At 37.8% G+C, this 26,441-nt stretch overlaps 1 protein-coding gene across 2 annotated transcripts in view; it reads left to right on the top strand.

Moving 5' to 3' along the window:
• Dtwd1 (DTW domain containing 1) overlaps positions 1-26,441 on the top strand; it is a 128,517-nt gene that overhangs the window by 16,592 nt on the left and 85,484 nt on the right. For both annotated transcript variants that reach the window (XM_013010058.1, XM_013010059.1), the window contains exons 6-7: positions 17,058-17,180; positions 18,018-18,056. In XM_013010058.1, coding sequence (XP_012865512.1) covers positions 17,058-17,128 — 71 coding nt within the window. In that variant the 3' untranslated portion in view covers positions 17,129-17,180; positions 18,018-18,056. The remainder of the gene's footprint in view (positions 1-17,057; positions 17,181-18,017; positions 18,057-26,441) is intronic.

Genomic DNA, 26,441 nt, shown 5'->3' with positions numbered 1-26,441 from the left:
CAGTTATATTTCTTGGTTCACATCCCTGCGTGTTCTCCCTTATGGGCAATAACCGATTTCATTTGTTACTAAGGCCCAAGGTACAGCCTTCGCCCTAGTTACTTTTCCTAACCCCTTCTCATCCCATCCATTTGATGAATGTTTCTCAATGTTTCATCCATTTGACGAACATTTCTTATTTGAAGGTGCCTACTGTTTTGGTTTTTTTTTTTGGTATCTGACTATAGATCCTAAAAATAGCAGTACCTATTTCTCTCTGTTTTTGTATATAAGTAAATACACACTGTTGGGATACATATCATGTTTATGGAAGAAAAAATAAAGCCCAAGTCTTGCTTGGCACTGGTTGCTTATGCCTGTTTTCCTAGCTATTCAGGAGGCTGAGATCTGAGGATTGTGGTTCAAAGACAGACTAGGCAGGAAAGGCCATGAGACTCTTAACTCCAGTTGATCACCAGAAAACCAGAAGTGGAGCTGTGGCTCAAAGCAATAGAGTACTAGCCTTGAGTAAAAAAGAGCTCACAGACAGTGCCTAAGCCCTGACTTTAAGCCCTACACCCCCCAAAAAATCCCAAACAAACAAAAACAGGTCTTGATGAAAGATGTATTTACTTCTTGTAGATTCAGAAGTCAAAGCAGGTGAGTTCCAGTGGCTCATGCCTGTAATCCTAACTACTAATCAGGCTGAGACTTGGAGCATCACAGTTTGAAGTTAGCATGGGCAGGAAAGTCCATGAGTCTCCCATCTCCAATTAACTAGGAAGAAAACCGCTTTCAAAACTGATTGGAGTCATGGCTCAAATGGTAGAGCAGCAGTCATGAGCAAACAAGCCAAGCCAGTGTGAGGTCCTGAGTTGAAGCCCTGGAACTGGTAAAAATAAATAAATAAAATCACAACCAATTAATTGACAGTTGTTAGAAGCTCTGAAATAAGGTTATTAAATCATTTAAGGTAGCATGCTCTAAACTTACTTGAACATGCAATGCCTATTAGCACCCAGAAATAGGACATTTGGGATATTATAGTTTTAGAGTAGTATAAACACATATGCACACGGCAGCTGAAGATTAAAGAAGTTAAATAATTCCTGATAAACCACGCAACTATTTAACTAATTTCTGATAAGTCACACAACTGGTCTACAGTCTGAGATTTCTGACTTGGTTTGGTTTAGTGAGATTGCCATTTGTATTATGCTATTCATAAACAGGAATGTGAATTATATAAGGTTTGAACATTATTAGCACCACAGTCTTAGCCAGATAGACTCAGTGGCTTACTAATTTAACAGTTATATTACAAGAATGGAATTAAAATAGATTTCTTCATGTTTCAACCTTGGCTCTAGAAATAAGATAGCTTGAATTGATTTAAGCAGGGCCAGAGTTGGATTTCTTTGGGCTAAATTTAGACTTCCCTGCGCCAAACTATTGCCATTTAACCGGCTCTACAAATCAACTAGACATAGCAATTAAAAGGGACAAAGAAAAGAAGAGAGAATAATCTTATCATTCATTTGCTCTTCCCCCCTCCCATCTCAGAGCTTACATACAAAAGATGACCCACATACTTCAGAAGGAGCCAGTGTCACAAAGCCAGATAAAAATCTCAAGTTCTAGCCAAAGGAAGGTACCTGTTAGAACAACGTGAATTGGCTGCACTTGTCTTGTTTCTTTTTGGTATGGCCAGGCTACAAAAATGGCCTTCTTCTCCCTGTATTGTTGATGGTATTTTTTTCAAGTTCCTTTGAAGTACACTCTCATTCTGAATCAGCCATATACATGCCTAAAAAAAATGTATTGTCCTTCTAGTCACTCTAGTGTTTTGACTGTTGATATATAAACCTGAAAGGCTATGTTAACCTGTTAGAGAACCGAAGCAGACCTAGAATAGAGCCAGGTTGCCCTTATTACCCTGGCTGACTCCTATCTAGACTGGCTGATAACTAACCCTCAGATAAGTGATCTCCAGCCAAGATCAGGAGAGCCACCCAACTGTGAACAAAGAACATCTACTGTTATACCATTAATACTTAGCTATTTATTTTACAGCATTATTGTGGCAGTAGATATTCAGTATTTGGATACTGTATCAGATATCACATATCTCAAAAACCTGAGAAGCTTCTTGGCCTCATTGTTCCTCAGCCCTTGACCAATCACTTTACCTTAGCTATACCACTTTTTGTAGTGACAGATACCCAGTAGGTCTGTGTGATTCCTCTGCTTGGGGTCAAAGTAACCATATGTTCAAAATCCCTGGCTGGGGGCTGGGAAGGTGCCTCAGTGGTAGAGCGCTTGCCTTGAACACATGAGGCCCTGGGTTCAATTCGTCAGCTACCACATAAGCAGAAAAAGCCGGAAGTAGCACTGTGTCTCAAGTGGTAGAGCACTCGCCTTGAGCTGAAGAGCTGAGGGACACTGCCCAGGCCCAGAGTTCAGGCCCCGTGACTGACCCCCCCCCCCCAAAAAAAAAAGAATCGGCCCATCCAGCACTTATGTATACTAGGAATACCATGTCAGAAGGCTTCTGTTAAAAGAGATGCAGTCTAGAAGTTGCAAAGTTAATGGATCAATGGACCTTAAGGAGTGTTGTAAATTCCTCTTTTATTTTTCCTGAAACTATAAGAGCTATAGGAGCACTGTCTTATCCTGCTGGTGCAGAGATGTACCATTTGGCTATGCAAGACCGACAGTGTCGCGCGCAGCTTTTCATGTCGCAGCAGTCATGCTGCACAGTCACTCACTAGTTTGCCTTTGCTTCTCTTTCTTGCTAGTTTCACTGCCTTTCTTCCTCACTTTACCAGCCTGGGTTATATCTTCTAATAAAGCCAGACATGCTAAACTGAATTAAGTCAGGACATCAGGTTCATTACAAGTATGTCATAATTTTTGAAGAATTTGCATAAAAGAATGAGGATTCATCTAAAGGTTGAGCTACTGAGCAAGTACAGTGTGGGAGGCTGCAAGAGGGAAAGATTAGAGACAGACATTCACCGGTACTCAGAGTCACTATGACTCGCTTTGTAGAAACATGTAAGTCTCAAGCGTATCAAACTTCTCATCTTTCTAGGCATCCTTTAGAAGTATATGGATTATAGTCTTTATTTGGTCTTTTCTTTGAGGCCTTTTGATTTGGTCTTTTCCTAAGACTCTTCTTCAACCATCATTTGTATACCCACTTCCTGATTTTTGAGCTTTTTTGTTATTGTTGAAGTTGTAGGTTGTAGGGCTTGAACTCAGGGCATGGGCACTGTCCCTGAGCCTCTTTGTTCTCAAGGCTAGTGCTGTACCAGTTTGAACCATAGCTCCACTTCCAGTTTTCAGGTGGTTGGTTGGAGATAAGAGTCTCTTAGCCTTTCCTGCCTGGGCTGGCTTTGAATTGCAATCCTCAGATCTCAGCCTCCTGAATAGGATTATAGATATGAGCCACCAACAACAGGCCTTGAGCATTTAAAAAAAACATATATATATATATTTTGTAGTAACTACCAACTACCAATCAGCTTAGTCTTTTAAATTACTTCTCCAAAATTTCACCAAATGTTTTAAATTCACTAGGTACATTTTCTATCTTCTGTAATTACTAGATTATTAAAATTTGTTTTTGATTCCATATGCTGAAAGTTAAAAGACCCTAATGGAAAGTTAAGCTGCATATTTACTGAGACTACATTGAAGACCACCAGCAAATACTCCCATATATAACAGCTGATTACCAGTAGAAAATTGATAAAAACCCTCCACATGAAAAATGGAGGAATATAGTGGTATGTATGTATGTGTGGGGGGGATGTAGGTGGGAAAAATTCCAATAAACAGAAACAACAAAAACCCATTAAATAGCTTCAGAAAAATAGCATGTATAAAACAGTGATAGATTATGAAAAAAAGATATAAATAAGAAAGATCCTGGAAATTAAAAAGTAATTGCTGAAACAAAAATCAATATAGTAATTAGAAGATAAAATGTAGAGTAAAAGTAAGAAAGTTCCAACTTCCAAAAACTTAAGTTCAAGCCTTAGTTATATATATATATATATATATATATATGCATATATAAAAATGTATTTAAAAAATCCTTAAGTGGAAATGCTTGTACTAACCATTATTTTTTGTTGTAAAGGAAGGTGAAGATTCTTTATATAATAGTTACCATAATTCAGGAATTTTAGGTAGGCAGAATGGAGGCTTATTCATGCACTGATCTGTGTATTATATGCACTGTGTATTATCATTGAAATACTGAGTATCTTGTGGGATTCTGAGAGAGGTCAATGCACCCCTCTCCAATTTTTTTAAATCTTGCTTTACTGGGGTTTGAACTCAGAACTTTGCTAGTAAGGTGTGTTACCACTTGAGCCTCATCTTTAATACAAATTACTTTTGGGGGGGTGGGGTTGGACGCTGTTCTTTAGCTCAAGGCTAGCACTCTACTACTTGAGCTACAGCGCCATTTCCGGCTTTTTCTGCTTATGTGGTGCTGAGGAATTGAACCCAGGGCCTCATGCATGCAAGGCAAGCACTCTACCACTGAGCCACCTTCCAGCCCTACAAATTACTTTTAACCATCAGGTTTTCCTGTTATACTCTTGAGGTTCTGACAGTTTGCAATCTTATTTTACATCTTGGTTCTAGCAAATAATATGTATCTCATTGCATATTTAGAGTAGAATGTTATGTTTCATGAAGAAAGTCAATTTATCAATGCTTTAATGTTTATATCAGCACTTGACTGATTTCATTTATTAACTGTGACTTTAGTATCTTTGTTCAGTAACTCTGCCATTGTTAGTAAAGTGAGTTAACTAGTCAAACAAGATGTTTTGGCTTTCTAAAGATCATTTTTAACTCTCATATAGAGTTTTGTTCTGTTTTGTATTTTTTTTTCCACTTGAGATCTTCAGAAAGTAGGGGGAAAAATTAAGATCAAGGATCAACCTGGGAGCTTCTTCATTTGTGTAATGGTAATTCCAGAGAGTGGCAACTGTAGAAGGCAGTTTTTTAATTCCTAAAACTTGAGTATATAAGTTTTTGTTACTTATGATACTGGGGCTTGAATTCTGGGCCTCATGAACAAGAATCATGCCAGAGGTCTTTTCTGGAAACTAGAACACATGGGGTGATGAACTCTTGAGTGAGAACAATTTTCAAATTGGGTTCTATTCCTCATAATATTGTTAATCTAGCCAGGCGCCAGTGGCTCACACCTGCAATCGTAGCTACTCAGGAAGTTGAGATCTGAGGATCACAGTTCAAAGCCAGCCCAGGCAGGAAAAGCCAGTGAGACTCTTATCTCCAATTAACCACCAGAAAACCAGAAGTGACACTGTGGCTCAAGTAGTAGAGCGCTGGCCTTGAGCTGAAGAGCTGAGGGACAGCACCCAAGCCCAGTGTTCAAGACCATAACTGACAAAAAAATTTAAAAAAATGTTAATCACGTGACATGCAAGTTCTCAAAAATTTTCCCATATATCCTCATGTTAAAGATTATTAAGAAGAATTTCTAGCAAAATGGAAGAGAAAACCAAACAGGATGGACGAGGGCATCAAGCAGGCAGCAAAGAGAAGTCTTAGGATTTGTTCATTCAATATGTGTTTGTTTAGTCCATAAAAAGTTCTGGGTTCCTGCTAGGGGCCAGATTCTCTTCTAAGTGATGAGTAAAAGATACTAAGTAAGATATCCAAAAGTGAAACAAGAGACAGTGACGTAACTAAAATAGACTAGTGCAAGCAAGGGGCACTTAGTGTAAAATAAGGTGGTCTGGGAAAAACCTCTGTGATAAGGTGAAACTCAGAGGAACCTAAATGAATGGGAGAGAGTGAGCCATTTGAATAAAGACGAGAGCAGTATTTTAGGTAGGGAAACCCAATATGAGCAGAACCCTTGAGGTAGCCAACTATTCGACATAGTAGAGAAACACGAAAGAGATTAGTTTGAATAGTGAATGAGATGGGAACATTATCCGGGATAGCGTAGGTAGGCCCCATATAAGCACAAGCATCCTGAAAAGAAAAAGTTCAAAGAAGGATAATGCAAAAGGATGTCAGAGTGATGAAAAATGAGAATGTTTCATTCCACCATTTTTAGCTTTGCAAAATGGACAATGGGAACCATAAATTAAGAAATGTGGGTAGCCTCTAAGAAGCTTAAAAAAAAAAAAAGATACAGAGTTTCCCCAGGGCCTCCAGAAAGGAATTCTTGTTTAGCCAAAATCTTGATTTCAGTCCAGTGAGATCTGTATTGGACTCTTACAGTATGTGAAAATAAGTTGTGTTGCTTATGCGTGCCAAATTTGTGGTAATTTGTTGCAGAAGCAAGAGAAAAATAACTTGAATTAGCCACAACTTGAAGAATAGTGAATAGATTCTTACTAGAGAGTGGCCCTACCAGAAGGTAATTATTTACTTAACTAAGTTATGCAATGATAGAGTGTTGGTGTTCACACAGAGGTTAGAAAATGAGCCTTAAGAGTGTATGTCTCTTTTTAAAGACATTGCCAGGCAACTGTTAACTTCTTATGGCAGTTGTTAGTACTAGGGTGATACACATAAACTAGGAAGAAATTGTTCAACTTGAATGAATTTCTAACCTGTTACCTGTTAATTTTTTTTCTAGAAAAGGAAGGATGACTGGAGGATGTAGTTAAATCCCAGAGAGAGGAGTGAAGGACAGAGAAAAGCAATGAATTAGCTCTACCATAGGACTATCTGAACCAGGACCAAGGAATAGTTCCTGCCTTGGGATCCTTAGGAAAAATTTTCATTTCAAGCCTTTCGTTTCTCCCACCCTCATTTCTGTGGTATTCCTAGCTTAGAAAACCTGGACTTGGAAAAGCCATCTCAGGAAGAATACCAGAAAGTTTATACTATATGAATATGATTTAGATATGCCATGCAAAACCTAAGTATAAGCCATAGTGGACAAAAATTGTAAAGAGTAAGTACATTTTTACACAAGAACTATTGTAAAAGGGTGAGCTAGCCTAGTCTTGGAAGATAGCTCCAGAACAATTCTTTGTTGGAAAATGATTTCTAACTGCCTAAAGTCTCTTTTAGTCTGTCTTGGGGGATATCTTCATCAAGACTGTTGTCTTATAAAGAAAAATCTTTGAGCGCTTATACCAAGGCTCAAAGCTTATTGTACAAAAGCTTCTTCTGTAAATCTTGAGACCTGCCCTTTTTGGCTTGGGCTAACAATCAGGGTACTGTGGAAAAGGCTTATAATATTCTCCAGCCTACAGGCCTTATGAAGAACTGTTGAAATTATCCTAGCATCTTCAATCTTAATTCTGTGATCATTTTTTACTGTTGGTAGCAACCTTTTTTTTTCCAATCTGTTTTAAAAAATCATTTTCAGGGGATTTTTTTTCCTACTGTGATATATACGTATAATATTTCTCTTTTGTACTATTAAATATTTGTTATTGCAACAGTTTTCCCCCTCCAGTTTTTCAAGCACAGATTTTGCAAACACTTTAGGAATTTTAGAGACTCAACAGTAGACTGTCTCATAAGTTCTGATTTTAAAGCACTTTGTCCATTAGAAACAAAGGAAGGAAATATAGAAAGAAGGAAAGGAAGGAGAGGAATAGGAAGAAAGAAGGAAGGATAGATAAAAGGAACTAAGGAGTAAGGAAGGGAAGGAAGGAATGAAGAAGCATAGGAAGGAAGAAAGAAGGAAGGAAATGTACTTATGGAACCATGTGTTCTAATGTTTTATAATCTTTTTTTTTTTAAGTTCCAAAACACATTTCCCTGAAAACATGTTGTTTGAATTTAAGAAATAGAAGTCTTTGTTACTTTTGGAAAATAGTTTTGTAAAGTTAAAAATGTTTTCCAAATTTGAGTCTGGACACCTCATTTTATTTTAACAATGGAAGTTAAGAAGCTATTCCAAGAGTAAATTATAATTCTAGTTCTCAGATGAAATCACTGTACAAAGATCTTTAAAGCCGGACATGGGATCTTCAGAAATCCAGGCTAACCTACTGAAGAAAAGGCCCCTGTGACAAGTCCTTGGAGTCATAGGAAGGAAAGGCTACCCAGGAATAACTGAAGTATTCCAGTCATTGGCACCAAGGTCCAGACATGTGTGAGAGGCTTTCTAGAACTTTCCTATTCAGCATAGTCAACAGGTCAGTATAATCACCCCTGACATCATTTGAAGCAATTATTGAAACTAGTTCACCCGAAGCCACATACAACTATATAAAAAATCCTGGTCATTGACTGAATTTCTTCATTGCTTAATTTTGTGTTATATGAAGGTAGCCATATTTGACAACCTTTACTATAGTCAAGAAATCTTAAGACTTTCCAGTTACTTTTTCTGCTCAAGGTTGCTGATGTTAGGTCTTGAAACTTAAGCACACACATTAAAAATAAGACTTTAGTGCTTATTGAAGTAGATTTACAAATTACTGCAAATTACTTTTTTTATCCATATAATATATAGTAGTCTAATAATCATTGCCATTTCAAATGGCAGTTTCCCTAACAAACATTTCACAGTATGTGCATCATCTTGTATAGAAGGTTTTAATTACAGGCTGATGAACAATGGACTGTAGTTAAGTGAAAACAAATTGGAATCTAGTAGGAACTGATGAATTTGGCTAAAAGCTAGCTCTTTAACTTTATACATTAAAATCTCTGGATCCATATGCTTATCAGTTCATAGATTTTTTTAACACTAGCATGCTCTTTATTACAAGCAGCTTTTATCCAAATCCTCATGTTCAAAGCAAGTATCTACATACTTAATGTTCCAATTACTTCAATCATCTGAGAGAGGAGGCCTCTAAAGTCATTCTCCCTTGTGGGAGCACTTACCATCTATTACTAGGCCAGCTTTTTAAAATTAAAAAAAAAACACACATCTTTGTCTTTAGTAAAGGGAAGAAATCAGTACCTTATTTGGATTGACAATCTTTAAGGCCATCTGTCATTAAAAATTTATATATATATATATATATTTAAATATGTACTTTTATTGTAAAGATACTGTACAGAGGGGTTACAGTTACATGAGCAAGGTAATGAGTCTATTTTCTACCAAGAATTGTTACACCTTCCTTTATATTTCCCCTACCATTCTTTTTCTCCCCACCTCCCCAACATACTGTCTTGTACATCTCATTGTTACAATGGGTCGTCCTGTATCCTTATTTCAGCATTTTGTTATTTCCCTTCCCCTCCCCAAATTAGAAAAATGTATATACAAGATGCAGGGCACCAGAATCAAATACAGTGACAACAGGGGTTGTACCATGGGGGAAGAACATACAAAAGAAACAAAAATATCACATAATACATTATAAGTACATTAAGAAGAACAGCAACAAAGATAAAACGTCTTATGTCCCTATCTTGGGGTTCATTTCACTTTAGCATCAGGTTATATGGTCATATATGTACATAGCTTTTGACCTCTTCTGCTTGTCCTAGACATATACTAGTTATTGCAGATAAATGAAAAACCGTGGGACCTATATGTTTCTTTGAGTCTGGCTTACTTAATATAATTTTTCCCAAGTCTTTCCATTTTTAAACAAATGGGCAGTGTCATTCTTTCTGATGGAGGCATAGAACTCCAATATATATAAATAGATCACATTTTCTTGATGCATTCATCTACTGAGGAGCATCTGGGTTGGTTCCATACCTTATCTATGGTGAATAATGCTGCGATAAACATAGTTGTGCTGGTAGCTTTAGTATGGCCTTCTTTGTGATTGCTTGGGTTTTTTTTTTTAAATATTTTTTAAATTGCATAAATAGAATTGTATTTTTAGTGCACAACAGTGGTTTTTAAATCTGCATATTCATGCAGCATGGCTCTGTTGAACTAATTAACATACATTACTGTGCACAATTTTTTTGTGGTAAGAATACTTAAAATCTACTCTCAGCAGTTTTTGTTAAGGATACAATACAGTGTTAACTCATTACCACATTGTACGGTGTATTGAGTTTATTTCTCCTATCTGTGTTGTTTTTCCACCAACATCTGTCCAACTCCTATTCCCCAGCCTCTAATGACCACCATTTTAATCTCTACATCTCTAAACTCAGCTATTTTCAGTTTTGTGCCTTTTGTTTGTTACACTTCATGTAATGTCCTCTGGATTTATCCAGTTAACACAAGTGATAGGATTTAGTTGTCTTTTTTTGTTTGTTTGTTTGTTTGTTTCAAGGGCTGAATAATGTCTTGTCATGCCTATGTTTATATTCCTATTTGGTCAGGTAATACAAATGGTCAGATTTCAATTACTTTTTAATTTGTTATGACTTGTACTGTAGCCCAGTGTATATAATCTATCTTCGGGAATTTACACATACACTTGGAAAAAAATACGCATTACACTGTTGACAGTGAATGTTTGGAGTTTTCTTTTAAGATATCAGTTACTTCAGGTGGGTTGACAGTGTTCAAGTTTTCTATGAGTGGGAACAATTAGTGAGCTTAACTCCCTCTTAGCAAGCAGTGGAAGATGAAAATTTAACAAAAGATGCGGTCACTGGTGGCACACATCTGTAATCACATCTGTAATCTTAGTTAATTAGGAGGCTGAGATCTGGTAGATTTCAGTTCTAAGCCAGCCCTGGTAGAAAAGTCCACGAGACTTTGTCTCCAATCAAAAAATTAGGCTGGAAGTGTGTCTCAAGTGGCAGAGTGACAGCTGAACAATCTAGTCAAGCAAATGTGAGGCCCTGAGTTCAAGCCCTGGTACCAGCAAAAGAAATAATAGTAACAAAATAAACATTATAAAAGTTTAAAAAGATTCCCATAGATATTGTGGAACATAATTCTTCTTCCTAAATTTATCTTTACATAAGTGAATTTATTTTGTTTAAAAAGGAAAAGTTAAACTTATTTAGGGAACATACAAATTATCCCTATTTTGTTTTTTTTTTTTGCAATCAGACTTTAACCATTTTATTTCCTTGATAATTGCAGATAGGTTCCATTGATATTTTCTTTTTTTTTTTTGGGTCCGGTTGTGGGGCCTGAACTCTTGGGGCGCTGTCCCTCAGCTCTTCAGCTCAAGGCTAGCGCTCTACCACTTGAGCCACAGCGCCACTTCTGGCTTTTTTCTTTTTGCTTATGTGGTGCTGAGGAATTGAACCCAGGGCCTCAGGCATGCAAGGCAAGCGCTCTACCACTGAGCCACCTTCCCAGCCCCTCCATTGATATTTTCTGATATATTCAGTTTTCAAACATATGCCATACCAACTGTCTCCTTTAAAGGATAATAGTTTTGGAGTCAAAGGACTACTCTGATTATAGAGTGAAAGACACACATAATGAAAGGTAGACGCTATTTAACTTTCTGCATCAGGTATCAACTTTGAACATTTTTTCTTTTGGCTGATGGTTCTCCTCCTCACTTCCTTCTAACCATTGTGAGTTAGTAAGTTGGAGATTCAAGCAGCGTTTCTTAGTCTTAAAAAAGCAAAAATCTGGTCTATGAAGGTGGCTCAGTGGTAGAGTGCTTGCCTCGCATGCCTGAGGCCCTGGGTTCGATTCCTCAGCCCCACATAAGCAGAAAAACCTGGAAGTGGCGCTGTGGCTCAAGTGGTAGAGCACTAGCCTTGAGCTGAAGAGCTGAGGGACAGCGCCCAGACCCAGAGTTCAAGCCCCACGACAAAAAAAAAAAAGAAAAAAAATCTAACCCACACTGCTTTTCCACAAATGCAAATATCCCATGCTTTTTGCTACATTTAAATATGTGTAAGCAAATGAAACATTTTTGGCTTAAAGATTTTACTCTTTAATCTCTCCTCAAACTGCTGATTCTTGTTCTTGTCTCTTCAACTTCCTGTACATTACACTCAGAGTGACACTCTGAGTGAAAAATATTTCTCTTGATTCATTTCCATCCTACCTGCCCATCTAGAGGTCCTTTGACTGTCTTCTTTCTCTCTGCCTTCTTTCTCTCGCTCTCCTTTCTCCTCTACCCTACCTGGTCAAACTGTTGCTCATCTGTATGTTCAGAAATGAGGCAGTTTTAACTCCTTTTTCCTTGTAAACTCATGCCTTCTGGAAGGGAGGGGACTGCAAAGAAGCTAGTCAAGCCATTCAGGAGTACACAGATGAATTGCCTGTGTCCCAGCCCATCAAGACCAGTGACAGATCAGATCAGGTCAGACAAGGGTTAAAAGCCAATTCCTCTCTCCAGGGCAAGGTAGACATCGTCAAGAGATCATTAGTAATTTTCAAAAAAGACCTTAAAATATTAAGCAAACAAAACCATATCTAGCCCTCATGCCTGTTGCTAAACGGGTATATTTTCCAAGGTACTTACAATAGAAAACATGACATCATTTCAGTAGGTTTGAAATGTCACAACCAGTAAGTTGGGCAGCTTCGCTGTAATATGTTGCAGACTATTTTAAAATCTTGGTCCTGAAGTTTCAATAGTTTTACGTAAAGTAAAAGGAAGGTCCTTAGGATATAGAGGAAGTAAGGATGTAGTAAAAAATTCAGAGATGCAAGAGAATGGCAAGAATGAGAATGACTGTGTGCATGTTATAGTTTAAGCCTGAGTACATGTGTTAAATCTTGCTGCCCTCTTCATCTTCTAGGCTTCTTTTCCTAGTTCAGAGTTGATCAGTAAGCCACATAATTAACTATTGGTTTTGAGGATGAAGTCCTCTGATTGGTCTGACTCCCCATTTCTGCTTTAGTTCTCTGACTGCCCCTCTTCACCTTGTACTTCCGTATTTGTCTCCTTAGAGTTATGAAGAGCAGTAGGCTATGTGACTTCTCTGTACTTTTGTATTTTCCTCCTATCTGGTGTATATGATTCTCTTTACTGGCCAATTCTATGAAACCTTCTCTTGTGATATCTTCCCTGACTAAACTTTCAGGAGAGTGAATCATCTTCTTATCAAACATTATACTGGCACTTTCATAATAATAAGCAATGATGACATGGTTATTCTTGGTTTTGCATTTTTCTCTAATCCTCTATAATGTCTTTATAAGCAGGGATAATACCTTTATACTTTTAGTCACTTGTAGCTAACATAACTAGGAGGGTCTAGGTTCTTAGAATATGCTAATTGATCGGAATTGAATAATGCATATGTCACAAGAAGTTGCCAGAGTGTCTTTCACTTCATAGACATGTCAAATACCCAGCCATGTTTTGGTGCTTATGCTATGCGAGTTATCTGCTCTGGAGGGAAAAAGAAATAGACAAGCCAAGCAATCATGCTCTTTTTCAATCTAGATGTGGATATCCCAAAGGAACATGTAATGAACAGAAAAATGGATATGCAATTATTCACAAACTAGTTAGAAACATTAAGCCCCTATGCAATGTGATACTTTGAAAGATAATGCCCAGGGGAACAGCAGTTCTAGAGAAAACCAAATCCAAGTGTGGCTACCGTCCATCTTCATGTTGGAAACAGCCACAGCTGTGGTGGCCCACCAGACAATGGAATGCAGTTGTGGATTTAATATGGGGAATAGGAAAGGAAACTAGGTTTCCTGCCCCAGGGTGGTTGGGCATGGACTCCTATAACTCTTCTTCCCCCACTTTCTATCTCCAACCTTCTCATCATCTAGGAAATGCATTGCTGCTCAGGGCAAGGTCTGACATTTTTGATTCTGTTTGTACTCTTGGGAGTATCATGGCAAAGGGCCTTAAAAAACTGAAGATGACACTATTGTACATCTCTAATTCTTGCCAAGTATGGACAAGTACCAAGTTAAGCCACAAAAAATTCTTTTGTTTTTGGGGAAAAAAAAAGAGAGATTCTTTCTATAAATGGTATTTTGCAATATATCAGAGAAACTATTGTGTTTCATTTGACAATAGTTCAACACAATTAAGCTTTCCTTTCCCAAAAAATACAATAAAATCATATGCCTGTTGGAAATGACAGACCAGTCTTAACTGACAATATTTTGTCAAGACCATTTCCAATCCTGGTTTCTGCTCCTTGCCCTTGTGTTCTATACTTCTCTCCCACATCTTTTATCAAACCATCAAGGAGCATTCAGCAAATGCAGATATCTGATCTGTAACAGTTTAAGAGCTGCTAGCAACCACAGAGAAGTACTGTTACTTAGCCTGTAATAGAGCTAACCAGAAAAACTAATCTTATGATAGTCAAGCGAGTGATCATCTTTGGAAGGAAGCCTGGGAAGAAAACAAGTAAGACTTCCGGGTGCAGCTCATGTTCTATGTCATTTATTTATTTAATGCTAACTATGTAGATGTGTTCAAATTGTGATAAATAATTGAGCTAAGTAGGCATATGATTTATGTACTTTTCTATAGGTAATCATCATTAGTATCACTGTAATAAGTAATCATCACTGTGAAAATAAAGGGACCATAAACTGGTTCAAATCAATTTATATATTCAGCTAGCACAAAGAATACTAAGAGCAATAACTCCCATGTCTATGATATAAAAAACAAGCAAAACAAAGGAGGAGGCTGCAATGCTTGGTAAGAAATGTACGCATTATCCTGCCCATGTAATTGTAACTCCTCTGTACAGTATGTTCACAAATAAAATAAAATTAAATTAAAAAAAAAACAAGCAAAAATATATCCAGTAGAAGTTTGTGGAATATACCTTTTGGTGAGTACTTACTTGTTTTATTTGGGAATAGGAGACCCAGAAGCTATTTATTTCTCAGAAGTAAAGCCCCAGAGTTTCTGTCTGGCTCTCTTTGATACACTTGTTTTCCTTTTAATCATCTTCACATTGTTGCAGAACAACCCTTTGGGAAGACAGTAGATACAATCAACTTTCCTTCTAAAAAGCAGAGCCAAAGTACATACTTATCTAATGATCTGTTCAAGATAACAGAGGAAGGCAATGGTGGTACTGGAATCTGGACTTAGATTTGCGGGGCTTCATGTAGAATTTCCATTTAATGCAAGTCAGTATGTTATACCCACTTCAACAATCACTGGGTCTAACTTCCTTTTTTTTTTTTTTGTTCCTAACATCAAGCCAAGAAAATACTATGGTTATTGAGAAAGCTTCATTTACTCCATAGATATTGATCAAAGCCTTCTTGGTTAACCATTTTTTTCCTGACTAATCTAGCCTTCTACCCAGGAAATAAAACCCATCCCTCTCTTGTAGTTGCTTGCAAGCAGTAACACATGATATTTCTCAGTCTTGCTCAAATAGCATACAAAATGGGTAGGTCTGTAGAAGGACTTTTGGCTGAAAGATGATGGTGGCTTTTTGGTGGTAATTAGGAGGTGGCGGGGGGCGGGGGGGTGGAAGAATACTGCTATTGTAAACTTGTTTACTTATTTATTTATTTTGCTATCTATATAAGATCCTAAAAGTAGGGCTACTCCCAAGGAGAAGTGACCAGGAGGCTGTAGGAAACTGTCTGCTTTAGGTATAAACCATAGCAGATACTTTTTCCTTTAGAGAATTTACAAAGCAATCATAAAAGCAGAGTTAAACTTGTTGGTCTGCTTCTCATGTGTCTGAAAAATCCTCAGAGACCTCTTTGTGACTAGGTCAGAGAGCCACTATGCTGATGAGGCCACCATTACCTCTTTGCCACATTTTTTGCGGGGGGAAGGGGAAGAGCTCTTAGAAGATGGCAGATGAAAAGCTTCCTCCATGAGACTGTGTGAATGAGCAGAGGAGGTAGAGAACAGAGGACAGACTGTCTTCCAAAGAAAGAAAGTAACAAAGACCCTTAAGATCATGAAAGGCGTTCTGGGACAGCTGAAAAGCACAGAGAAACAGAAAAGCTATGTAGGGAAAAGCTTCAACTCCAGCTCCCCAAGGAGAGGGAAAGCCAAAGCCACAACCACAGGTTAAGCAAGGCAAACCTGGTGACAACAGACTGGCACAGGAGAGGATAGCAGGTCTTACAAGCTTGAAATCCAATGCAGGGATTTGGGTACGACAGTGACTCCTCCCGAGTGTCGGGCCAGCACTGGAAAAAGAAATATATTTAGTCACTCCCTGTGTCTTAGAGAGTGATGGCCAGGTACTATCTTGAGGGTCTGCTGTTTGAGACTGAGCTGCTCTGGGGACCTGAAGACAAGGAATAGTCACAAGCCAGAGAATCTAGGGACGCTTTGCCACAGTGTCAGTATGGGAGACAGACCCAAGAGAAGTCATGGAGAAAGTCAGATGTGGGCCCACTGAGAAGGATAGGGAGTAGGGATCTCAGGCTGTGAAGGGCCTGGTCAACCCTCTGGTGCAGAGCAAGCCACTTCGCCTATAATATTTGGAGTAGTTGGGTATCTACTTGGATGTCTAAAATGGGCTATGGTTTCACGGAATAGGTATTTTTTTTAGTCTATCTAATCTTCTTCTATACCATAGATCCTTAGCTTTGTTCTCTTCAAGTCCTAGCTTTGACCAGGATTTTCTTTTCATTGTTTCGGCCAGACTTTCTCCAGATGAAACTGAGGGAGCTCTCTTTCTCCTGTGGACAAAGGAGAATATAGTTTTCGAAATACATGGTATTTGATTCTAGTGTTTCAACTTTTGACAGTATTAAAACCTTAAGTTGGTTGATGTGACTTGAATGAAACTTCAGTTTCTCATACTTTTTTTTTAAAAAGAAGGATAAGAATTTTAGACTGTGCATCTTGAGGGTTTCTGTGATTTTATGGTTATGGGATGCATGTAGTTAGAAAATTGTTACTTAGAGTGAGGCAGATTAATGTGCATCATCTTACATGGTTACTGTTTTGGTGGTAACAGCTAAAATCTGTTGAACAAAAACAATACTATTTCTTTGAATTCAGTCCTCATATTGTAGTTTTTTCAACCTAGTTATTGGTCATACATGCTGTATTTTATTCTTTGATCCTGATAGTTCCACTTACTCTCTCAACTGTCAGGTAGTAGTACACAACCAATGAGAGTGTGTTTTCTATCTGTGACAGAATTTTCTGATATGAGAAAACACTGATAAACTGACAAGTCGAAGTATAACTGTTTGGACAAGTCCTTAAGTATAATAATTTTTTTAAAAAAACAAGGCTGACTCATTTTAAAAATGTCAGGCTGTAATCGCATCCAATTTATTTTTTCAGAACGACACGGCAAACTAAGAAAATTCAGCCCAAACAAAGATTCTAGAAACAGTGCATCAACAGTCTCCTGAAGTCTACAGAATCACTTGGGATTCTTCATTGAGGCTGTTGAAATGAAAGGAGGTGAGGGCCATCATTGCTATGGATTGAAATATTGATGATAGTGATGACATAAGCATCCTTTAGGCTTCTCTGGGTCCTTGGTGTTACTATTGCCCATAGGAGAGGTCCATAAATTCCTAAGAGATGATTTCTGAGAAAAATAAAGGGATTCTACTAGAGCTTCTTAAGAGTAAAAGACTTCAGGAGAGGCTTAGTAGGTAAAGAGAAACCTATAGGACAATTAGAGGTTGGATTATTCTTACAATACCCTTAATTAATTAGACCCAATATGTGGCAGAGGAACAGTTCACTTTTGGAGTTCTGGGAAACTCCTTCCTGGATGATGAACAGGATTTAATTCTGGCTGCCAAGTCATTGATGACCTTGACGGTTGGTTCCACTTAATTCATTGTGGTTCAAAAGACTACACCCAGTTCACTGGTTTCAGCTTCTTGCTCACATGTTGTTGTTCTGATTTCTTCAAAACAGGCATCTGGCCTTGATAAGAGAGAGGTTGGTTGCCTTGGCTGCTGACGGCCTCCAGCCAGCTGTTGTTCTGGCTTTGTTATCTGATGGACTAGGACAGACTCAGTCTTTCTGAGAACCTTCACAGTATTTCTCTTCTCTTTCCCTACTTTCTACTTCCTCCTAGAAGTAGCCTGCTACTCACTGGGTCTATGATTGTGAGTGCTCTTTCAGAGAAAGTAGGAGTTGAAACACAAAGGAGTTAGAATATCTCCAACAGACAACCAAAGGCAGCTAAGAAAAACAATCCTAAAATTGTTTTAGGCCACTTGGCATTCTTTTCTCCCTCTCTCTATCTCTCCGCACTCATTTGTCTCCCTTTCTTCCTTCTAGTATACACAAAGAAATGAAGATTCCAAGAAGTACTTAAAGGTAAGTGTAAAAACATTTTTCATTAGTTTTGAAAAGATACAGGCATAGACTTTTCTGACTTAATTGATTCTAACATGAAATAAAAAGATTTCAAGAAACAGTTGAAGGTTAGTGTAAACATTTTTCTTACACTTGAAAAAAATATAGGCATAGACTTTTTTTTGACATAATTGATTTTAAAATGAAATGAAGTGCAGATACACAGGCTATGTTTATATGTCAATCTCTCAAATAAGTCATTTATTATATGTCTCAAATTAATACTGATAAAGCCACAAAGGGTGTTAATGAGAGGAAACCTTATGATTTTCAAGTATTCACTTATTGAACAAATATTTATTAAACAAATAACTTTTCTCCAAAAGAGACTTATTTACAAGATAAAAAGTTGGGAGCACATTGTGAGAGAATGAACTACTCAGAAAAAGGAGAAATAGATATTGTGTAGAAAATAGGAAAACACACAAACATGAGAGGAAACACCTGCTTTTCTATAAACATTTGATTTAATACAGTTCCCAGAAATGTTCCAATGAAATAACTGTTAATTCATATTCAATTAACATGACATTACAGTTTTAAAGGTCACACGAAAACATTGCCTTTCTTCTCTCTCCTGAGCTTTCTCCCTTCCCAGAATTCCCTAGTGGTAAAGCCAGCAGATTGAGTTATTTCTTTTCAAGCTTAAAGAAAGGTCACAAATAGCTTTCAACAGATTACAAACTGTTTGACACATGATTTCAGAAGCTTGGAAAATTCTGCGGATACAGGAATGTTTCAAACATTGATGAAAAGATTTCATTGTGTGCCAAATTTAACATTGCTAAAGCAGGTCCTCTTTGAATTAACGAGGCCCAAACCATAATATAATCATCTGGATCAATTGTTGCTGTGGACGACTTTGAGAATTCTTTGATAGTTTGATGTTATTGCCTAATAGTACAAGACCTTTTGTTACCATAAGTCAAGCCTTCACTTTTATGTGCAGTCCCAGGCAAGCTGTGATTTGAAGAACGCAAAGGGACTAGATTTTCCAACATTGTTTTCATTAGTCTTACCTTCAACAGTCTTCTTCTATACTTGCGGCTTGTAAGAAAGACATAGTCATCACCAGGACTTTTCTTTAATCTAAAATTCAAATTTAGTAGTGTATACTATCATTCTATTTGTTAAATCTGGCAACTCCTACTTTGGAGTTAATTGTGTGTCTGTCTTTCTGGAGTGAGTGGTAAATATCTATTGTAGTGATACCTATTAAATACCTATTGTTAATATTATACTTACTATATGGGCATATGGAACATTCCCCCAAAGATTCATGTTTTGAAGTTCTGGCCACTAGCTAGTGCTGCTAATGGGAAAGTGAAAGAGGTAATATCTATTTGGAAGAGATGGGTCACGGAGGCTGTGCATTAGAAGAATATAGTTTGCCTCTGGCTCTTCTTTTCTTTCTTTTCTTTTTTTGGTCTGGTTGTGGGTCCTGAACTCTGGGCCTGAGTACTGTCCCTCAGCTCTTCAGCTCAAGGCTAGTGCCCTACCATTTGAGCCACAGTGCCACTTCCGGCTTTTTTCTTTTTGCATATGTGGTGCTGAGGAATCGAACCCAGGGCCTCAGGCATGCAAGGCAAGCGCTCTACCACTGAGCCGCCTTCCCAGCCCCTGGCTCTTCTTTTCTGTTTCCTGGCAGCCAGGAAGTGAGCAGCTTCACCCCACCACCTGCTCCCTGCCATGATAGTCTGCATCACCATAGCCTAGAAACAAGGGAGCCAAATAACCATAAACTACATCATCTTGACAGTGAGCCCAAAGAAATCCTTCCCTCTTGAAGTTGATTTTTCTCAATGATAGTCATAGTGATAGAAAGCTTATATTCAGGCAACAATGCTTGATAAGAAATGTACTCGTTATCTTGCCCATGTAATTGTAACTCCTCTGTATGGTATTCTCACAATAAAAAAAAAAAGCAAGCTTACATATCACCCTTAACCGTTATAGCCCCAAATCTAAAGTTTTTAAGTTCAAATGAGGTTATCTTCCAATTTCTCTTCCCCTGCTTGCTTAACTCATCAAACATTCTATTTAGAAGAAAGTGGTATAAAAATGAGACTGTAACAGCAACATACACCACACTAAAAAAATCAAGCAAAAATGGCTCTGGAAGCTTCTGGACTGATAGTATGAAGCACCTTTTGCTTTTTCTGAGTGAGAAAATTCATAAAGCTTCACGTTAGAGATTTAGTTAGCTACTTCATTTCCAACTCAGTATGTTTAAAATGTTTAAAATAGAGAAATGTTAGAAAGATTTGACAAATACCTTTTGATTCTGGACATGGTTCGCTCAGCCAGCTCTATCAACTGATATTTATCTGGATAAAGAACCTGTCCACCTAGTGCCTCTCTTGAACATTGTTTTATATTAGAAAACCAAAAAATACTTGAGGCTTAATGAGTTTCTAGTGTTCGATGAGGACAAAGAGGGACAATTGGAAAAAAATAACCTAAATGAATGAATAGTCTGAGATATTAAAAACATAATCACCAACAAACTTGTGACTAAGTCTGTGTCCAGACAGGTGATGGAAAAAAATTATGACTCTGGAAGTAGCTTTACAAAACATCTTATTTGATGATACTTCTAGCTCCAATAGGAACCAGAGATTTAGTAAATACAGGTTCTGCTGGACCTTGGCATTGACATGAGCTTTTGATGCATATTCTTCAGATGAGTCCAACTCAATGTTCTTAGTAAAAGAACCACAGGTGTTATTTGGATATATGTAAGAAAGTTCTGGACTTTGAGTGTTCTAGACTTTTTTTTTTCTTCTTTCTTTCTTTTTTTTGGGGGGGAGTCCAGTCGTGGGGCCTGAACTCTGGGCCTGGGCGCTGTCCCTCAGCTCTTCAGCTCAAGGCGAGCGCTCTACCACCTGAGCCACAGCGCCACTTCTGGCTTTTTTCTTTTTGCTTATGTGGTGCTGAGGAATCGAACCCAGGGTCTCATGCATGCAAGGCAAGCGCTCTACCACTGAGCCACCTTCCCAGCCCCATAGACTTTTTTTTTAAAGGATGGTTTAGAATTGCAGAAACTAACAACTCAAACTCTACTTCAGACAGGATTTGGAACTAACAGACTTCATGTAGATGACTTTTTTTTTCTCCCAGTATCTGGTTGGGCAGTTTGCTTAGCTAGAATTTTTCTGACAACTGACACAGGAAAACTAGCAAAGATCCTCTGAATTTTAAAATATTTGTTTCATGCAGATTTCAAAAGACTCCTGAGACCAAAGAGACAGGGTTGGAGAGGAAGAGACAAAAGCTATCTTAAGTTCTGACTATTAGAGTTCCCAGTGCCTTCCCACATCATTTATTACTATATTTTTTAAATCTAAAAGAAAGTAGTTGAGCATCTGAATATTATTAAAGCAGAAAGACCACACAACATTTAAGTGGTCCTTCAGTTCATCATTCTTTGGCATATGTTTGACCCATTTGTTTTTATTGTTGTTAGGAGAAAAAAAATAGAAAGGCAAACATATTTTTTAAACAGGGAAGAAAAATAGATTTGTGTATCAGGCTTATAGTCACCACTTAACACTTAACCTGGCATTGGTGCTTAGCATTTATAATGTGGAAACTACTCATTTGTATCATTATTGTATCATTATTTGAATGAATTAAAGGCAAATGTCTTTGAGGGACCCTGGAAAGAACTTCTTTTCTTTCCTCTGGACTTTCTCTTATCTTTGTGTCTTCTTGTAGACCCAGTAACTGGCTTGATGGATTTTCTATGTTGGGTTCAGAAAATAGCTTACAGTTGAGTAAGCATCATTCCATGAGTGAGGCTTAAACAATGCGATGGGGAGATTCAGCCAATTGCATTTTATTTACACATGGTTTTCATGGACCTAAGGAGCATAGGAAGAGCTGGCCACTCGCCTTCACCTGCAGAGATGGTGAAGGAGAATCTGTCCTTACTGTAGCTTTGTGCGGATAGGGACCCTAGAAAGAACGGTAGTGTGTTTTGGTGAGTGCAGAGCTGATGGAAATTGTTGCTTCAAGTTTTTGTAAAATGGAAACCCCAGGATCCTTATGGCAGAAAACTTTGATGTACAAATTGGAATTGGTTAAAGATCCTGGAATTCAAAAGAGTTATTCCTTTAGAGTCTGGGAATGTGGCTTAGTGGTAGAGTGCTTGCCTAACATGCATGAAGCCCTGGGTTCAAGTCCCTATCACCACATAAACAGAGCCAGAAGTGGTGCTGTGGGTCAAGTGGTAGAGCACTAGCCTTGAGCATAGAGAGGCTCAGGGACAGGCTCTTGAGTTCAAGCCCTAGGATGAGCAAAAAAAAAAGAGAGAGAGACTTAGAAAACAAAGTTATTTTTTTTCTTTTTCATATTTACTTAAAAATTATTTAACAGGTAAATGTGTATATGTTTCTTTTTTAAAAATATTGATAATGAATATCACCTGGGGGCTGGGAATGTGGCTTAGTAATAAGATTGCTTGCCTAGCATGCACAAGGCCCTGGGTTCAATTCCTCAGTACCACATTAACAGAAAAAGCCAGAAGTGGCACTGTGGCTCCAGTGGTGGAGTGCTAGCCTTGAGCAAAAGCAGCTAAGGGACAGTGCTCAGGCCCTGAGTTTAAGCCCCAGGACTGGTAAAAAAACAAAAGACAAACAAAAGAGAAAAAAAGATCACTTGTAAAAAACAAAACAACAAAATAGTGCGAACACAGCATATCCTTTGCTGATGACTGAGAGAATAATATTTTGTGCCTTGCTTTTCTAATTTTATATCTTCCCCTTCAAGGAGAAAAAGCTGTTGAGCTGTGGAGATACATACATACATATATATATATATATATATATATATACACATGTACATATGCATATATACATATATATGTGTACACACATTTTTTTTGGTACCTGTCTTGAGGCTTGAACTCAGGGCTTAAGTGCTGCTAACCTGAGCTTTCTTATTCAAGGCTACCACTCAACCACTTGAGCCATAGTTCCACTTACTGCTTTTTGGTTGTTAGTTTGAGTTAGAGTCTCACAGACTTTCCTGATCAGGCTGGCTTTGAAACATGGTCATCAGATCTCAGCCTCTTGAGTAGCACCCAGCTAGGATGGATATATATACATATATTTCCATTATATATATTATTTTTAGACAACTACTCATTGGGCTATTCTTTTGGATAAGCTTAGCCTTGTTGATGTTAAAAATTTTAAAGAATATGTAAAAATTATGAATAAACATACATTATATTTCTGTCTGCTTTATAATTGACCAGATGGGAAAACACACACTTCTATTCTTTAATCAAATATCTGTATGACTGAACTATAGAGACAGAATCCAGTCTTGAGATGGTTGCAGTTATTGGCTTTGGACTTAGTTATGAAATACTGATTGACATATCTTTGTGGAAGTAATCAACAGACAGAAAAATGAAAAACTGGATTTTGGGGTAGATACAGGAATGGATATATTGATTTGCTGTCATCTGCCCATCCCAGGTAAGCAGGGAATAGAGAATAGAACCAAAAACTCAGGAAACAAAGCAAGTAAATAACCTTCATTTATATGAAAAAATATCAGAAGAGTCATGGTTTGAAACAGATCAGAATAGCTGAACATTGTAGAAACCAAGAGGAAAGTATTTTGAAAAGCAAAAAGGGTTTTCAGAGTGCCAATCAAGGGTGGGAAACCTATCTTTGGCCAAGGGCCATTTATAACATCATTTGCAGGCCATTATCAATACAGGCAGCCAGCCTTGGCAGCCAACAAGAAGCATGTGAAAAGCATATATGACTGTATCATCATAGGTTTTATAAGGCTCCAGGGTCTTATATGGCTGGAGGTCTGGACATTCCCCACTTCTGAAAGAGCGCAAAAAGAACAAAGGGGAAAAAAAAAGACATCCATTATTGCTTACTGTTAAATGATCTAAGAAAGAGAAGAAAGGGATTTTTAAAAATGTGTTCCATTTAGAACACATATACATCCTTGAAGCAATCTTCAGGTGACTTCCTGAGATTTGAGTCACACAGGACACTCTGACATTGTGCAAAGACGTGCTGTCTAGAAATCATTGATCTAAATTCATCAGTTTACTGCAGATGACTGAATCTTTTGCCAAATGGGGCAACTTGTAAATTGATTGAACAACTTTATTTTAAGTAGTCAAATGTATGAGTAAATACTTCATTTACTGATAGTACACAAAGATAGATCATGTTTTTAAATATATGTTACCTAGTTTAGTTCTTTAAAATATGTGTGAGATTGAAAACACAGCTATATCCAAAGCCCACATATTTTAAAATGCACATAACTAGAACTTAACATTGGCAAAATTGCTATTTCCTAAAACAGATATGGCTGGAGTCTTTATATGGCTATTTTTACTAAGAGACAACCTTTCCACTTTGAGCTTGTAGTAATATTTAAAGTATATGATGGCTACTCAGTTGGATTCTCTCTCTGTCTCTCTCTCTCTGTCTCTCTCTCTCTCCCTCTCTCTCTCTCCCTCTCTCTCTCTCCCTCTCTCTCTGGTAGGTCATTCACGCAAAGTTACAGATACATAAGCTAAGGAATATTTTATTTTTTATGTTTATTTTTTGTTGGTTTGGGGGCTTGAACTGAGGGCCTGGGCACTGTCCCTGAACTCTTTGGCTTAAGGCTAGCACTCTACCAATTTGAGCCACACAGCACTACGTCCTGTTTTCTGGTATTCAATGGAGATAGTCTCATGTACTTTCCTACCCTGTCTGACTTTGAACCATGATCCTCAGATCTCAGCCACCTGAGTAGCTAGGATTATGGGTGTGAGCCATTAGTCCCTAGCTTGTCTCATTTTTTAATAAATCAGGCAGGACAAACTTGAAGGTATTGGCCAAGATTATATAACAGAGAAAGAAAAATGAAACAGAAATATATATAAGGAACAGAACTTTAAATTAGAAGAAATGAATATCTTAATCCACATTGGGGAAGGGAAAAATCTCAACATTGGTAATCTTTGAGCTAGATTTTGAAGAACTAAAAGCAAAGATTCATCCCAACCTCCAGTTATAGCCTTGCTGTGGTCTACTAAGAGGAATTTGGGACAGGAGATAAGGGATGGAGTATCTCTTCCTTATGGGCTTTTTTTAATGCCAGAAAATAAGGGGGAATGTTAGAGGAGAAAGTGGGTAAAAAGCTAAAATAAAGCTCTTCTGGAAACCAAAGGGAAAATACGGGGACAACTTGTTGAAAGTCATGGATTTTAGATAAGAGGTAATCTAGAATAATTCTAGTCTCTGAGTGGTCTTTAGATGTTTGGGGAAAGGTGGTTTGTATTTATTTATTTATTTTTTTGTCAGTCGTGGGGACAGACCTCTGAGCCTGGGCGCTGTCTCTCAGCTCTTCAAGGCTAGGGCCCTACTACTTGAGCCACAGCACCACTTCTGGCTTTTTTCAGCTTATGTGATGCTGAGGAATCGAACCCAGGGCCTCATGCACGCGAGGCAAGCACTCTAGCACTGAACCAACTTCCCAGCCCTTGTTTTGTTTTTTTTTTTTTTATACCTGTATGCACACGTAGTGGCTACTGAAGGATTACTGTTTTGGATGTTACTTAATAGTTTCTATTAAAGGAACAAAATGGAGGATTCCGTTACTAAAAGCTAAGAAAAGATCACCAGCTCTAGAAGGAGTGGAGGGCCTTCGATGCCAAACGGAAGAACTTGGCCTTTCATGTGTAAAACTTGAAAAGCCTGGTGGAGAAGGGTGGTTAAGATGCAGAAAAATAAAACTATGATTTAGAAATACCGCTCTTATAGAGGGAGGATACCTGGAAAAGTAAAGAGACTCACTTTAAGGTGATTACTGTTGTCCTCAGAAGAGCTACTGTGGGCCTGTAATAAGGGAATGCTTGTGGCAGTCTGGTGGAGAAAAGACAAATGTACTTGAACAGTTAATTGAGATGCTTATGCATGGACCTGGGCTGGTCAGTCAATTGGTGTGGGAAATTAGGGAAAATGGAGGAAGTGAAAAGTCTTTGTGGGTTTTTTTATTTGAGTAAATGAGATTGTCCCTAAGGGACGAAGAACCTCTCAGAGGAAGAGTATGTCTTTACAGAGAAGATATTAGACATCTTGAGACTGAAATATCTATGACATTCTGGGGAAAATGATGTGTACACAGTCAGGTATGTGAGTCGGAGTCAATAGGAAAAGATGAGATTGGAATCATAGTTATTGCTTCAACTCTATAAATTTTATTCTGTTATTTTCATGAATTGAACCTAAAAGAAAAGCTCATAGCTTTGTCTATGGATAATAATCTACCACCCCATGTGTTGGTATTGAAAGGACTATTTTGAGTAGCTTGGCA

Source organism: Dipodomys ordii, unplaced genomic scaffold, assembly GCF_000151885.1.
Source record: "Dipodomys ordii isolate 6190 unplaced genomic scaffold, Dord_2.0 Scaffold11, whole genome shotgun sequence".
Classification (NCBI taxonomy): Eukaryota; Metazoa; Chordata; class Mammalia; order Rodentia; family Heteromyidae; genus Dipodomys; species Dipodomys ordii.
Note: the sequence above shows the minus strand (reverse complement) of the source record. Positions and strands in the feature narration are given on the sequence as shown.